Genomic DNA, 17,387 nt, shown 5'->3' on the forward strand with positions numbered 1-17,387 from the left:
CATGCGAAATTGGGTTTGTTTCAAAATGTATTTAATTTTATCTGTTGAATTCATATATATACTTAAAATTCTTTTCAAATATGAAATTGTGTGAAAAGTTAATGATTAATTAAAAAAATGGTCTTGATGAAATTATAACCCTAAATTCAGTTTCATTATATAAACGGATTCTTTATAATTGTGAAAGAAATAAATATACAACAGTAACTTTTTAACTTCTTTGTGGCTTGATCTTTTCCATTTCGATGTTCAGTCCGAAATTACAATCATTTGAATATATTTTCATTTGACACAAAACAAACTTTTTTCAGTCATATTTTTAGATTGAATTTTTGCTTTTCAAAACGAGCATTAACGCATTGCTCCAAAATAAAATAGTTTCTCCAATTGCTTTTTCATGTTTGAATTTAACTCGTTCTAATTTGAATTGTTTTTAATGAAAAAAGTTTTTTAAAGTCAGCTAAAAAATCATCTTTGCCCTGCTTTTAAAATTAAATTCCAAAAATTAGTGTGCTCTATTGTCATTCAACTTGCCATCATACTAATCTCAAAACTCAATGAAACGAGTTTTCGTTTTGATCAAAATTGAGGCAAATATGTTGAAACAACTTTCTTTCTTTCTCACACAGTTTTCATACATTGATGATATTTCTTTTGCCTTCAGCTCTCATCCCTCGTCAAACTTGCCTTTCGTTTCATTCACTTCAAGTTTCCATTCCTTTTCACACTCCTTGCTCTCACCGTTTTCTTCCTGCTCTTCACTGCTTTCCTCAAGAATGATTGCATCTGCCATCGTCACAACAAATGTCCCAGAAGGAAACAGTCCAACAAGCTCTTTCTTCACTTCAGCGAGCGTTGGTCTTTTCGATGCCTCTGCTGACAGACACGCATCCACCACATTCTTCAATCCACTCTCTTCAATCCCCATCTCATCTGGCTTCTCTCCATCAACAATCTTCTTCCCCGCCACCTCTGCCTCGTATTCTCCAAATGGGATCTGGAGTGTCAGACACTCCCACAGCATCATCCCAATCGAGAATGCCACTGACTTCTCTGTTGCACCCATCTTCTTGTTCATCACCAGCTCTGGCGCCTTCCATCGCAAACACTCTTTTTTGAAACTATCTTCATCCTCAAAGGCAGATGAGGGCAGAAAGTCATCATCATCATCGCCACCACTGGCAGATGTGACAATTGTTGATGATGAGATGGAAGAAGAGTCAGAATCATCAGATGAAAAGGAGTAGTTTGCGTTGAGGGCGATGCAGATCAACATGTGCTCTGACAAAAGCACGATGTGCGGACTCAGGTCTCGCAAAGAGGGAAGTTCGTCTTCCTCATGTTCAAGCGAGTGCAAAGCCCCATTCGCCGCCCAGAACAGCATCTGCGCTCCGGTCACCTCTCTCTCCTTTAGAGTGCCAATCGCCATTTCTTTCTTCTCATTCCTCCCATGAAGCAACATGAACAGAGAATCTCTCAAATCCACAATCAGCTTCTCATGAGGCGATGAGCAGGCCATTGCATCCACCAGATTTGACATTGACGAGGTGGTTGGGCACAGATCCTCTCCTCGAACAAATGTTGAATCTGAATCAGTTGAGCATGTTGAAGATATTGAAGGTGAAGGAGTTCTTTTTCTTGTCTCTTCTTCTTCAACCTTCTCCAGCATCCATTCTGGAATCTTGTCTGAGTCTTTTCCCAAGATATATTCAGTGGAGCCACTCTCAGACAGCAAATGCTCCGATGACTCCGAGTGTCCCAAGCTTTTCTCATACACCCTCTTCTTGATCCTCTCCTCATTCTTCTTTTCTGCCTCCCTCTCTGCTCTCTTCCATTGTTCCTCAGGCGACATCTCCATCGTCATCATCTCAATCAGCTTCGGATCCTTCCTCACTGTGTCATTCACAATCACTTCCAGCTCTTCGGTCCTTCTCTTTTGCTTTCTCCATCGAACAGCCAGGATAATAGATACAATAAGAACAATCAACAATAAAATAACAAGCACAATCACAATCAACAACCAATAAGATTTCCGTTCTTTTCTTCCTTCAACAAATTTTTCATCTCCATTAATCTTTGTTTCGCTTGCATTCTTCAGTATGAATGACTGTGTCGAAGAAGGAGATTCCACATAACCAAACATTAAATATACAGTCACCTCTATTTCCTCTCCACAATTGCTGAGGAGATCCTTTGCCACACTCCCTTCTGCTTCTCTTTCTGATAAAAACCCATTTGAATCAAAATCATGTTTTTCAATCTCTTTCTCTTCTCCTTTTCTCTTCACAACTGAGAATGACAGATTGCATGGAACAAGAAGCGATCCTTTGAATGTAAGCTTCATTCTATTTGTCTCTTCTTTTGTTTCCACGCTCTCCAGAACAGGAATGAAAAACGATGAATCCCTTTCTGAAACAATTCCATCAAAACTGCACCCATCATTCAACATCCACAGTGATGAATTTGGCAAAACTCCATCTCCTCCTTTCAAACTCATCACTTTCAAAGATCCAGAATCTGAGCAAATGATATTTTTTCTCAATGATGGATACTTTTCAATGAAAGGATTATTATTCAAAAACTCTCCTTTCTCAATTATCACATTTCCTCCACTAATTGTTATTCCACCTTCTGGTGAATTGGTTATTGTTGCGTCTTTCATCATCACAGAACTCTTCACAGCATCCACAAGAGATCCAGACCATCTGCACATCTCTTCTTCTGTATTTGAATTCTTCTCATTTCTTTCCTTTGAACTCCCATCAAAAATGCAACTATCTATTTTCATATCTGTGCAATTCTCCATTTTCATCACTTTTCCTTTTGTGGTCTTTGAAGTTGTTTTCTCCATTGTGCAATTAGTCAATTGAATTGTCTTTTTCATTGACAAGCAAGATATCAATGTTTCTTCATTTCCTTCAACAGTGATATTTTCTGTATAGAAATCTTTGATTGTTAATTGTCCACATTCATTAATGCTTATCAGAGAAGTTTCTATTGTTGAATTGCAAACCGTGAATAAATAAACCACTGATGAAAGCGGTGATGAAAGATACAAAGCTGATTCACGAAGTATTAGATTTTTCACTTTGAATTCCATAAGTTGTAATTCTCCTTTTGCCACATCAAAAATGTGAAATGGAATATTTGCAAAATTAACATTTCCTCCTTCATTCGATTGCTTTGAGTCAAATGAACAATTCATAATTTCAAGAATTCCTCCTTCTGGTGATATCAGTGATTCGTGAAAAGAGTTGAAAAACGGATCAAACACAAAGTTCACTCTCAGCAATGAAACTGATCCATCTGTTGCCACCAAAGTCTCTCTTGTTCCTTCAATCCCCGATTCCACTTCAACTTTGCACATCTCTCTGCTCTTAGAGCTCGAACTCATTTCCTTCAAATTGATCTCTTCACTAATCACACTCTCCTCAACAATGAACATCAGACTCATGAAATCTGAAGTCAGATGCATCAGTCCATAATCAATCGAATGACATGGAAGAGCATTTGTTCCACATTGCCTCTCATCCGATCCATTCACACTGCTCACAATGATCGTGTCGCTCTGGTGAATCGTCACAAAATCAATCAGATCTGTATCGATTTGATGATCACACTCATCTCTTCCATATATTGCGTTATCACGAATGTAATGGTCTTCTCGAAGATCAAACGGAAATTGACTTTCATTGATCTGAGATGTGATGTTGAAACATTCAATGAAAATGTCATTTCCCACTCTAGCTGTGTTTGAACTAAATTTTATCCCCACAAATGTGAAATTCAATTCTCCTCTTTCCTTTGTTGCCAAATACACTCCTCCTCCTCTTCCCGTGCTGTTGCTGCAGCTGCAATAGCTGATTGTTGAGTCAATTATCTTCATTGATCCAGATGCACCCAATGTGAAGAATATTACCCCTCCTTTCTCACTTGTTTCTGCTTTGTCTTCTGTGATGTTGCTCTCATTCACAACCAAATAAATCTTTTTCTCACTCTTCAAATCCAAAATACTTGATCCATTGTCGTTTCTCTTCACTCCTGAAAATGATGATTTCTCAATCTCTATATTTACACCTTCGTTTTCTCCATTTGTCTTCAATCCTGCTTCAGATTTCTTGACTGATAAAAAGCAAACTCTACTTTCATTCAACGACTCCACTCGAACATTTAAGAAATGGCAAGAAACTCCAGCATCGTGAATAGCAAAAATGCTATTTCCAACATTGCATGATTCAATCGACAAATCATTCACTTCTACACTGCCTCCAATCGCATTCACAAATACGCAATCAAATCCATTGTTCATTCCTGCCTCTGAATGGAATGCACATCCAGTTATCACCAAATCTCCATTTATATTTGAAATAATTGTTTTGGCTGAGTTGTCAAATCCAGATGTTAGTTGAAGTTGGATATTCCTCAATTCAAGATGAATTTCATTCACCATGAAATGTTCCAGTTGATTTCCAACTGCCTTTTCAACATTTAATATTGCTTTCACATTCTCTTCTCCCATCAATGAAGACTTTTTGATCTGATAATTGGATACATTGAATGAATCTCGAATAATAGTTGATCCTTCAATCTGAATTGTTTTATTTCCTTCTTCGTCTTTCATGTTTTTCATCCCTTTCCACATCGTTTGACATGGCTCTTCCCCACTTCCACAACGTGCAACATCAAATCCAATAGAAGAAATAAATATCTCAAACGAGCTGAATGGAACGAGGAACATGAATAAATCCTTTTTTTGATGAAAATCATCACTTCCGACAAACAAATTGTTATCATCCTTCATTGATGAGTAATCAAACTTGAATGACTCATTTGTCGCAGTTGAATTAAAATTCTTACCCAAAATGAACACATTCTTTCCAATTGCAGCTTTGTTGTTCTCAAAAGTTACGTCAGCATCAAAAAGAAATGGTGTTTGATCCAAACAATTTTTGCAATCCAAATACAAGAATCCGCCTTTTCCATTGGCTGATGAAAGTGAGCAAAATGATGCATTTGTTGAATTAATAACCAGATTTTCGTCATTTTTCAATGTCACTTTTGCAACACCTCCTTCGCCACTTCCAGTGTTCGCAATATTTGTTAAGTTGTTGTTTTCAATCAAAACAGAAGAAGCAATCACTAATGGTGATTTGACAAATGAAGACCCTTTTAAACTGCATCCATTCAATGTGCAACTTCCAGTGGTTGTTGTTATCAACGAGTATTGAATGGCCGTTGATGATTGGAAGTCAAATAAACAGTTTACGAGATTAAGATTATTACTCGAAGAGATTAAGGAATTCATACTTGGTGTAAATTGGTTTGGAATCTGTAACTTTAAAGATAACAAGCTGAGTGGCTTAATTGATGAAATAACAGATGAAGATGATGATGCAGAATTTCCTTTGATTGTCCCTTCAAAATAAACTGTCTTGTGTTTGGCTTCATCTCCTTCATTCACACATCCATCAATCACAAGTTCATCTGAAAATGAATAAATATCTTCAATTGCCCCTTCGTCCTTCACTTTCACTTTCCTTTCTCCTTCTGTTCCACTTCTGTCAATATGATCAATTCCATTTTTCATCGATTCGCATGGGAATATCTCACTTCCACATCCCAATGTGTCATGCCCATCTTTCGACACAGATACAACCACCCACTTCAAAGAAACAAGAAACACTCGAAGATCCATTTCTCCATAAATCCCATCTTCCCCAACAAATGCATTTCCATCCTCCTCGTAATCTGAGTAACCAAACGCAAAACGCTCTATCTTCACACTGTTCACCAGATTGCTGCTCTTCACAAACATGTTCTTCCCAACTGTTGCTGAGCATCCAGAAAACGATATTGATGTGAGTTGAAATCCGACTTCATTTGAACTGCAATCCAAATATATTCCTCCTCCTTTTCCTCTCTCACTCGTATTCTCGCAAATACATCCAGTAAATGAACTGTCTTCAATTTCCACATGTCCTCCTCCCTCCAACACTATCTTTAGTGCTCCTCCTTCTTTGCTCTTCTCCGACACTGCCCCTTCTATCTTGCTTCCATTTATCACCATTCCAACTCCCACATTCCCTCCAAGCACCGCTGCCTCTCCTTCTACTGTTTCTCCATTATCAATTTCCAATCCTTCCATTGTGCAATTCAACAGTTTCACTTTGTGTTCCTGTTCATTCACATTTCCAGAAGTAAGAGAAAATGAAAATAGCGAGACAGATGATTTCACATCTGAAATCGTGACAGATTCCAGTTCAACCATCTTTCCAGTAGATATGATCAATGAAAATCCAATCGTGTTCAGTTTCCCTCCAGTCACGCACATTGCGCAGTTCTTCATGTGCAACTTACCATTTACACTACTCGATTTGATAACAGATGTGATTGTTCTGTTAAAACTCGATGGAATAACAATCCCAATGAACTTCATTTCTGTCATCGATTCTAATTTCAGAACACACGCTTCAGATCCGCTCACTTCTCTTTTGCATTCGATACTCACAATTGCCTCAGTTCTAGCCTTGATACATATTCCACCAACATCCAAGCTCCCAGCCATAATCGAATTTGAATAAACAATAATAACTTGTTTGATGCCTTCCGTTCTCTTCAAACGCCCCATCCCATAATTCACGTTCAAACAAGGCGCTTTCTCCAGCCCGCAATACACCTTTTCCACTCCAGATGTTCCATCAACATATGCCTTGTCTGCGAAGTATCCATCGAAGAATATGAATAAATCCACATCCCAATCACCAAATGCTTCTGTTCTGTCATGTCCAACAACAGAGTTGTCTTTTTCAGTGATGTTTCTCATGAAGGCGAACAAGGGCTCTTTCACAGAAGCGACAAGTGTCTCACACACACAAAACACATCTCTTCCCACACTGGCCTTGTTGGCTGAAAACACGATATTGGTGATGGATAAGGAGGATTCTGACACTTCTGAATCGTCGTTGTACTCGATCATGAGTGCCCCACCTTTTCCTCCAGAACTTGTATCCTCGCTCACAGAGCAGGTGGAGAAGGTTGTGTCACTCACCGAAAATGTGTTGGTAGAAGCAGATGAGGCGAATGAGATGCACCCGCCATTGGTGGCAGTCTGATGGTGTTGTGGAGCTGAGTCGATGTTGGTGATGGTGCAGTTGGGGAGGGAGATGGCGAGGGCAGGGGAGGTGGCAGAGGAGAGGACACAGCTGGTGGGAGTGGCAGTGGAGGTGATGTGGGTGATGTTGGAGGAGTTGAGGGTGAGGGGAGATGTGAAGGAGGTGAGGCGGAAGATGCTCTGGCTGTTGAGGGTGAGACTTGTGATTGCTGTGTGGTTAAGGGAGAGGGAGCCTGCAGTGATGAAGAAGAGGGGTGTGGTGATTGGTGATGAAGATGAGGTTGTTCCGGTGATGGTGGTTGTGTTGAGATTGAGGGAAGGGGAGTTACCGGAGAGGTGGAAGAGGATGGGGGTGATGGGGTTTGTGGAGTTGTGGGCGATGGCGAGGGCAGAGACTGTGAGGGAGCCCTGGGTCTGCTGGAAGAGGGCAGACGAGACAGATGGATCTGGTGAAGAAGATGTTGATATTGATGAAAATGATGATGTTGATTGTGATGACTGTGAATGTGAGTTTGATGGTTGGGGAATGCCACTGGAGGCGATGGTGGTGGCAGTTGTGCCATTTCCTGTGATTTTTGTGTCAACCGCGCTGAAAGTGAGTGTTTGAAGAGGAACAAATGTTGAGGTGAGGAGGGTGAGGGAGGCGTCGTGGAGGAGGGAAATGAAGCCGTTGAGGGCATACTCGATGGTGGCACATGGGGTCTGTTGGGGTCTGCCACAGGCATCAACATCAGTTCCGCTGTTAGAAACGATTTTATTCTGGGCAATGAGTGGGAGCCAACTGTTGAAAGTTTCATTGTCTGCTTGTCCATTATTATACACTCTTTTGGTTGGAGTTGTTGATCCACAATTCTCAAATGGAGATTGAGTGATTGTATTGCCACTGAAGAACACATCATTCCCGCTACCATTTGTTGCGGTGTTGCCATCGAAGAAGCAGAATGTGATGAATTTATTTCCGCTCATCCAGGAACAAGTCGAACAGAAGAAAATGGCAGCGCCTCCATATTTGACAGATGCAGTCAATTTGTTATTAATAAATTGACAATCATTTATTAAAAACAGACTTGGCTTATTGACTGGAGGATTATTGAATGTTAAAGAGCCAGCGGCATTTCCGCCAGTATTTGCGATGCACTTGCATTTAGAAAACAAGAACTGACCATTTATTGGAAAGTAATACATATTGAAATACCAGCCGGTTCCACACCAGTTTGTTATTGAACAACTTTCAACTTTGTTATTTGAAAATTTCCAGACAGAAAAAGATGGCGGTTGAGCTATATAAGCAGATCCACCATTTGAAGATGAACATCTTGAAAAATTGTTTTTCGAAAAGTCAATACTGCATAGCTCATCGCAATTCAACGCTCCGCCATGATTAGAATTTGAACAATTGTTGAATGAACAAGAGGCAATTGTGAGATTAGCATTTGAACAAGAAACAAAAAGTGCGCCACCAGACGAAGATCCACCAGTTGTATCATTCCATTCACACCATTCGAAGCGATGGCTGTTAACATCAAAAGAAGTCAATCTTCCAGGTTTCGCCCTTTGAGATTCAGATCCGACATGCACGACAGCAGCATTTGGTGAAGAGCGTGTTTGGTGGAGAAAAGAGGTGTTGAAGGCAGAGAGAGAAGTGGATGGGCTGTTGAGGTTGGGGAGAATGGCTCCATCGATGGGGTTGTGGGTGTGGAGGAAGATGGTTGAGTGGATGGAGAGGGATGAGTGAAGGGAGAAGGAGGGAATTGTATTGGAGTTTGTGTTGGTGGAAGTGGAAGAAGAGGAAGAAGAGGTTGAGATGAAAGGATTGAGCAAGTGTGAAGGAAGGGATGGAAGAGATGAATGGGAATGGGGAGAGGAGATGTTGGAGAAGAGGGTGTTTGAGAGATGGTGATTGAGGTAGATTTGGAGGTGGGGATGGGATTGGTGATGGATATGGAGAGGGGAAGGGGAAGGGGCAGAAAAAGAAGACGATGAGGATGAGGAAGATAAAGGAGAAGAGGAAAGGGATGGAGATGGAGAAGGGGAAGGGGAAGGAGATGGAGAAGGGGAAGGGGAAGAGAGGGAAGAAGGAGAAAAAAGGAAGGGCTGGATGAGGGAGATGAAGGAGGAGAAAGAGGAGTGGGAGATGGAGAAGGAGGCAGGGATTGGGGAGTGGGCATCTGAGAGGAGATTGTTTGGGGTGGAGAAGAGAGGGAAGGAGAGGAAGGCTGGTTGGTGGGTGATGAGGGAGAAGTTTGTGAGGGCGAGGGAGGAATGAGCAGAGAGGAAAAGTGGAGATTTTGTTGCTGGTTGGGCTTGGAAAGTGAAAGAGAAAATGGAGGCAGCCGAGTGGTGTTGGGCAGTGAGGAGTGGACAACCGCTGAGAGGGACGATGTTGAGATGGGTCGCGCACAACGAGCTGTTGATGATATTCAGACTTGTTTGAATACAGCAGATGCGATTGTCAGCTGGTTTTACAACTTTCGCCAATGAATTATCTACATTATGTTTGTTATTGTCATTTCCGTTTGCAATGTTGATCCTGCCTTCATGCATCTCCTTGTTCATTTCTTGTTGAATTTGCCTTTCCGCAATGCCTTCTCCATTACAGCGGTTTATAACAAGCAACAGCAACACAAAAAATTTTATTGCAACTCTCATAACGTAAGAGCGTCTTATCACAGATGTGGATCCTGGGAAAATGTGGAAATAAAATATTCCTGCGCCCCATATTATATTGATGAATATCTGAATAAGATCAATTTGATAATTACTCTTCAAAAGATGTCTTTCAATCACATTAAATAATTAAAAGGCAAAACTGTCATTCAATTTTGTTTTATTTTGATATCAATAACAACAACATTAGCATTTGATTCTTTTGTTTAATGATGAACAATCATTCGAATTTGACATTAACGATAAATAGCTGAGAACTGTAAATTCAGAATTTTTTTTCAAAACAATCAAGATGTAATTTCAATTTCAAGGGGAAAAAAATATCAACAAAAAAAACGACAACTACTAGGTTTTCAAAAGATTATAATTACTAAAATAAAATTCTTGCATTGTTAAGAATTATATCAAACAAACAATAAAAAAGATTGCTTTCATATCTTTTTCTTGTATTTATTTTGTTTCAACAAACGAAAACATATCATGCTTTATGAAAATGTTTTTGTTTTTTTAATACCCAATTAAAAAATTATTGAACAAAAAAACAGAAAGAAGTTTCGAATAGAAAATTTTTTTACAAACTTAATGTTGTTGCTGTTTTAACGTGCTTCAATTATTAGAAATATTCTTCCTGTTACAATATAAATTAAGTTTTCTTCTGTTGATTCAAACAGAAACAAATAAACAATATTGTTATTTAAAAATGAACAACGCGTTGTTGAGAGATAACAAGAAAATTTTAGAAAAAATATCAGTCTCTATAAGAAAAGTTCAATAAATATTTTATTATTTTCAAATCAACTTTTTGTATACATTTTCACAAGTTAAATAAAAATGTGTATTTTTTTATCTGTGCAACATAAACACATTCACAAAAAATTTTAATAATCAAACAGTTTTCACACTTGACATCATAATAATAATTCTTTTTATTTAACTAATAGAAAGAGATATTTTTTCAAAATATTCGAAGCATGAATAAAATTGAATTGAATGTTTCATTGTTTTTATTCAATAAAATGGGTTATTCTTTTTGTGAAGTCTCAAAAATAAAATATATATCTAAATTTTTTTGAAAAGTTCCTTTTGTTTAATTTTCAATCAAAATAAAAATTTCATATTTCTATCAAACATCTGTTCCCACTCACCAAATTTCACTGTGATGGTTATAATTGAATTGTTCAGGTTTTATTTCCTTTTGAGAGAAATTTCGTGAGTGGGAACAGAAATTTGATGAAATTATGAAATTTTTATTTTAATAGAAAATAAAACAAAAGGAACTTTTCATAAAAATATTGACATATAGGTTTTGTAAAAAAACAGATCATTTCCTGAATATTTTTTTTCCTTCAAGTCCTTCATGTTTCTCCTCAACGAAAAAATATATAAACAACACATGGGGGAAAATATGAACTTTCAAGCTTTTTATGCACTAAGCATGAAAATATTGTTTCTCTTATTACATTATTACACTTTACCAGATTTCAAAATAAATTTGATTTTTATTACTCTAAACAAACATCATTGAAATAATAACAAAATGTTTTGTGACATCACATGTATTTCTAAAAATGAACCCATTTATTTCAAATCTTATATTCACAAAAAGTCAATGAAAAGTGCATAATTTTTCTTCGAAAATGCTTGAAGTCAAATATTTTGTCCCACATGTGTAAAATTGCACAAATTCTTCATTACGGATTAATAAGACGGATTATTATTGTAAATTTTCCAAAAAATGACGAAGCAAATAATATACAAAAATTAAACATTTTCGGCTTTTTAAAAAGGATTACACGCTTATATTGATCAAATTACTGTTAATACTTGTGTGTTTCAACAAGAACGGAAAACAATTCTTTGACAACGTCATTATTTCCATACAAAATATATGGTGAGAGGGCATAGGTCTAGATGCGCTTTTTTTGCAAATTGCGTTTTTAGGCATTAAAATTATGATGAATAAATAGGTAATAATTATTATAAAACTTTTTATGGACCGATTTTTCGAAAAAAATTTATTTTGTTGAAAAAAATGATTTTTGAAAAATGACCCATAAAAACATGAATTTCATTAAATAATATTCAAATATTAAAGAAAACGTGATTTTTGGACATCCAATGTGTTTGCATTATTATATAGACATATTTTATTTGTTAATTTTCATCAAAAAAATATAAATCATAAACAAAAAATTTAATTAAACATCTTTGATCTAACCCACAATAAAATTAGTTTTCTTTAGAAAAATTGAATATGGGATAAAATTTTTGCATTTATGAAAGAAACAACGATATGTTCCAAACATTTTCTCCAACCTAATCATTATAAGTCTTTCATTCCCATTTCAAAAAAATACAGAAAAATACTAAAATTAAGAAAAATATTTGTTTGAGTAGAATGGAACAAAATTCATAAAGCAAAATATTTCGTCCCATATGCTGTTTTGGCTTAAATAGAACTCAATAGTTTGCCATAGTTTCATTTTTATATATAAAATTAAAGTATATTGTTATATGCGCACTTGTTTTGTGTTGAAAACAGCTTTTTTTCACAGTTGCATTAAAGTGTGCCTTTTTGCTTGAATATTCTAAAACTACCTAATATTAGTCATTTTCGTTCGCAAAGGAACGCAAAAGGTTATAAATGACTCTTTAAATAACAATATTATTTATTTTGCTTTAAATTTTCATATATTTTCTTGTTCTTTTATATTTCTATGTTTTTTTTGAATTAGATAAGATCATTGCATTATTAAATGAAACTTTTTACCCAGATAAACTTCAATTTCCCAATGAAATATTATATTGAGTTATAAAAACAATGGACTTTATTAAAGTTTGTCGTTTGTGTGTTTTTAAAAATACAAAGAATGAGATTGATTTAGCTTTTCTAGTGGATCTGATGTTGAGAGCTGGAGATGTGAGGATGAGCTATGCCAAACAATGCGGAAGCGGATGGAAAACATGAAAGACGAAGAAGGAAATAAAACAATTCAGATTGAAGGATCAACTATTATTCGAGATTCATTCAATGTATCCAATTATCAGATCAAAAAGTCTTCATTGATGGGAGAAGAGAATGTGAAAGCAATATTAAATGTTGAAAAGGCAGTTGGAAATCAACTGGAACATTTCATGGTGAATGAAATTCATCTTGAATTGAGGAATATCCAACTTCAACTAACATCTGGATTTGACAACTCAGCCAAAACAATTATTTCAAATATAAATGGAGATTTGGTGATAACTGGATGTGCATTCCATTCAGAGGCAGGAATGAACAATGGATTTGATTGCGTATTTGTGAATGCGATTGGAGGCAGTGTAGAAGTGAATGATTTGTCGATTGAATCATGCAATGTTGAAAATAGCATTTTTGCTATTCACGATGCTGGAGTTTCTTGCCATTTCTTAAATGTTCGAGTGGAGTCGTTGAATGAAAGTAGAGTTTGCTTTTTATCAGTCAAGAAATCTGAAGCAGGATTGAAGATTAATGAAGGAGAACTGATTGTGGATGGATTAATGATGGAAATTGCAGCGACACTGACGATGAATGGGAAGCCGCCAATATCGATGACAAGCGGAGTGAAATTGGACATCAAGAACAGCAGAGTGAGTGGAGTGACGGTGGAAGACGGGAGCGGAGAAGGAAGAGGTTGCATTGGTGCTGCGATAAAAGAAGGAGGAAGCGCAGTTGTGGATAACTGCAGCATTTCAACAACATGCACAGGTGGAAGTGGGATGAAAGGAGGAGGGATGATGATTTCAGTTGAGAACGGAGGAAGTTTGGAGATTAAAAGCGCAACATTCACAGGATGCCAGGTGCCAACAGAGGACAGCTTGCAGAAAGGAAGAGGAATGGGAGGAGGGATGTTTGTGAGTTTGGCAGATACAATGGGATCATTTAAGATGGAAGGAGTGACATTCAGCGAGTACAATGCCTGGAAAGGGAAGAAAGTGTTCATATCGGGAAATGAGCTGGACGAGGCTATGTCAAACGAACAACTGAAATGGGGGTTGAGTGCAAGTGATGAGAATTCATTGGATAAGTTGTGTGGATGGGAGAAGAAGACTACAGGAGAAAATGGATATGTAATTCCACTTGTTGTGTATTTGTGGTTCAATTGGAGCAGGAATGGGTTTGTATCGAAGGAGAAAGGAGGAGACTTCAGCGGGTGTGGGTTTTCTGAAGCACCATGCTCATCGATTGATCACTTGACATCACTTCGATATCCAACGCTTGGAGGAGGGGAAACACATATTGCCATTGTGGAATCAGGATTGTTAATCCATCCGATATCATTCTTGTCTTCATTGCTAAATTTGCCAGATTCAGAGGTGCCAGCAGTTGTGATAAAAGGAACAAAGAAAGGGACAGGAGTGACGATCAGTGATGAAGATGAGAATGATCCAAAAGATTCAATGATATTATCTGATGTGAGTTTATCGATTGTAAACATGACATTCACAAAACCAGTCGCGAAAACTAATCATGCAGTATTCATTGAATCGTCAGGAACAAATGCATTCTTGACAGTCACGGACTGCTCATTTGGATCAACTGGCGGGACTGTTGAAAGTTTTGGGTGTTGCCTGATAAAAGTGAATGGAGGCAGAGTTATTGCTCAAGAGTGTTTGTTGGATGCGGTTGACAAATTGAAAGAGTTCATCGCTTTCAGTGCAACAGCAACAAGAGAGGTGATTGTGGAGGATGTGAACATCTCGAATGTTGGGGTGAAGGAGAGAAGTCTGATATCGATGTTTGAGGATGAACAGATGAATGGGATGAAAGCCAAAAAAGGGATAAATGGAGGGGGAAATGGGAATTCAAACAACAAAAAAGTGGTGGTAAAAGTGAATGGCTCTTCGTTTTCATTCATCACAAATGGAGAAAACAGAGCAGGGGTGTTGAGTGTGGATTCATTTGCGAGGGCAATGGAGTGTGTGTTGGAGGGGTGTTCAATCTCGAGTTGCAGGAATGAAATGAGCGAGGAAGAAGGAGAAATGAAAGTGTGTCTGAAGAGAGGAGAATCAGAAGTGAGAGTTGTTGGGTGTTCGCTGGGGATGTGTTCGTGCTATGGGGTGAAGGGAAGAGGAGGAGGGATGATGGTTGAAGCATTTGACCCGAATGGGGGTGGAGCCAGTGCACTTGGGCCTGTTGGGATAAGGATGGAGAATGTGAGGTTTTGGGGGAACGAGGTGTTTGTGGAGAAGGATGTGTTCATCAAGTGCCACTCGATTGGGAAACAGATCAATAAAACGATGTTTGTGCTGGACTTCGAGCGGGATGCACTGAAGGGGAAGAACTCGATGTGTGGGAGCGATGGAGAAGGGAAAGTTGATGTTGATTTGATTCCGTTGATCACATTCTTTCACTCAGCTCAGGTGTTTGTGAGTGTAAATGAAAATGATAGCAGACGGTGTGGAGCACAGAATTATCCGTGCCAGAGCATAAGTTGTGGTTATAAACATATTGAGAGAAGCGTTGCAAATATGATTTTAATTCATGGAGAATGCATGATTTGTGGATGGTGTGAGATAGGAGATTTGAATGTGAAGTCGGTGAAGAAGGCAAAATCCACAATCCATTTTGAGGGGAAGATGGGGGACAGAGGAGAGGAGAGGAGCATGATGGTGTTTGTGAATGAGTGTGTTGTGGAGAGGTGCAAGTTTGTGTTTGGAGACCCATTTGAAGGGGTTGAAGAGAGTGTGGGAAAAGATCTCATCAGTAGTCGCGAAAATGACATCGAGGCGAGCGTGTTAATTTTATTTGGGAATGCAGAATTTCCTTCTTCAGCACAGCCATTTGTTCTGAAGAATACAAGTGAAACAAAGGGAAATGGAAATGAAATAATGTCAAAAGGAGAGGATAAATTTGAATGGAGTTTATTTGCCTTTATTGAATGTATTGTGATTGGTGTGATTCTGTTGTTTGTGATTGTTGCGGTAGTTGTGCTAATGAGAAAGAAATTAAGGGAAGCAGAAAAGAGAGTTGAGAAAGAAAGATTTGAAAACGAGCAGATAATGGGAAAGATAGAGAAGAGAAGAAGGAAGAAAATTTTGAGAATATCTCAGTGCATATTGAAGGAAGCGTGATGAAGATGGATGGAGCTGAAAGGGGGTTGTGTGTGCTGAACTGTTCCTTTGTGAAATGCCGTAGCACGAACAAGAGAGGAAGGATGATAAGGATATGTTAGTGCGTGGATGTGCTGATTGGATCGTATATGTTTGATGGAGAGGAAGGAGATGAAAAAGAAGGAAAGCATGAAAATGACGATAATGGAAGAGACGAAGAGATATGCAGATGGGATGAATCTCTTGTGGATATCTTTAACAGTTCTGTTTTGATGAAAGATTTTGCAATCTCTAATTCACATGAAAAAGGAATAACAATGAGGGGAGGAAATGTGTGGATGAAAGCAAAAACATTTTTCAATAATTATTAGGACTTTTTCACTTTATTGCAACAATAATTTTGAAATTTTCTTGTTGTTCACATAAAATTGTAAATGTTTTTGTTTGTGTAAAGGAAATACATCTTTATTTGTATCTTTGCAATTATTGTTTGATGTTTATAAAACAATTTTAAGAATGAAATGAATATATTATTTGTGAAAAAGATATGATCTTTATAATTTCTAAAGCAGTTTCAATATTTTTCAATCAATTATTTATTCACTTTGCTTGCAAATTATAATTATTCTACAACATATTTTTGTCATCATCCGTGACACTAGGATCAAGAAAACAAAGAACAAATTCAAAAATAACTTTTCAATGAATGAAATATAAACATTTCTAAACGACTGATTAATTAAAAACTTCTTTGCTGAAACATACTGTAATAATTCCTTTCTTTTTGTTTTAATCATGCAGAGTTCAAAAATGAAAGATAAAAAAATGAAAGAATATGTCAGTTTTTCAAAGTTTCAATTAAATTGAACAATTTTTATCCAGTCAGAGTTTAAACAAAACTTTTTCAATACATTGCCATCTTTATTGAAATGAATATCCAGTTGCTTCTTAATAATAAAGTGCATTTCAAAAAGTTTTCTTGACTAAGGAATGAAAGCATTACATAACATTAAACATTCACAAGCGTAATTACATTCAAATAAATAAACACGAAAGTGTTCGATTTTCAAACTTTTAGGTTCTATTTAAACCAAAACAATATATTCAATTTTCCAGATATTAAAAAATTTATTGTGGGTTAGATCAAAGATGTTTAATTAAATTTTTTGTTTATGATTTATATTTTTTTGATGAAAATTAACAAATAAAATATGTCTATATAATAATGCAAACACATTGGATGTCCAAAAATCACGTTTTCTTTAATATTTGAATATTATTTAATGAAATTCATGTTTTTATGGGTCATTTTTCAAAAATCATTTTTTTCAACAAAATAAATTTTTTTCGAAAAATCGGTCCATAAAAAGTTTTATAATAATTATTACCTATTTATTCATCATAATTTTAATGCCTAAAAACGCAATTTGCAAAAGGAGCGCATTTTGACCTATGCCGAAAGTTATCGAACAGAATCTGCGTCAAGTTCAATAGAATATAGTGAAGTTAACGACAACAATGAAAAAGACGGGAA

General features: G+C 37.0%; 4 protein-coding genes across 4 annotated transcripts; 3 read left to right on the top strand and 1 right to left on the bottom strand.

Annotated features, from left to right (window-relative positions):
* Positions 1–378: 378 nt before the first annotated feature.
* MONOS_4593 (uncharacterized protein) lies at positions 379–6,976 on the bottom strand (the record flags this gene model as incomplete). The annotated part of the gene is made up of 2 exons (XM_067874680.1): positions 379–2,220; positions 2,494–6,976. 2 exons carry the CDS (start codon positions 6,974–6,976, stop codon positions 668–670), a joined length of 6,036 nt encoding a protein of 2,011 aa, XP_067736298.1. The 3' UTR covers positions 379–667.
* Positions 6,977–7,133: 157 nt separating this feature from the next.
* On the top strand, positions 7,134–7,718 carry MONOS_4592 (uncharacterized protein; the record flags this gene model as incomplete). Its single annotated transcript, XM_067874679.1, has 1 exon — positions 7,134–7,718. The coding sequence occupies one exon, from the start codon at positions 7,134–7,136 to the stop codon at positions 7,716–7,718; it is 585 nt and encodes a 194-aa protein (XP_067736299.1).
* Positions 7,719–8,915: 1,197 nt separating this feature from the next.
* MONOS_16883 (uncharacterized protein) lies at positions 8,916–9,377 on the top strand (the record flags this gene model as incomplete). The annotated part of the gene is made up of 2 exons (XM_067869754.1): positions 8,916–8,995; positions 9,059–9,377. 2 exons carry the CDS (start codon positions 8,916–8,918, stop codon positions 9,375–9,377), a joined length of 399 nt encoding a protein of 132 aa, XP_067736300.1.
* Positions 9,378–12,721: 3,344 nt separating this feature from the next.
* Positions 12,722–15,874, top strand: MONOS_1923 (uncharacterized protein; the record flags this gene model as incomplete). The annotated part of the gene is made up of 1 exon (XM_067871806.1): positions 12,722–15,874. One exon carries the CDS (start codon positions 12,722–12,724, stop codon positions 15,872–15,874), a length of 3,153 nt encoding a protein of 1,050 aa, XP_067736301.1.
* Between the last annotated feature and the right edge of the window lie 1,513 nt (positions 15,875–17,387).

Source organism: Monocercomonoides exilis (assembly GCF_001643675.1).
Source record: "Monocercomonoides exilis strain PA203 chromosome Unknown scaffold1-2713096, whole genome shotgun sequence".
In the NCBI taxonomy this organism is placed as follows: domain Eukaryota; phylum Preaxostyla; order Oxymonadida; family Polymastigidae; genus Monocercomonoides; species Monocercomonoides exilis.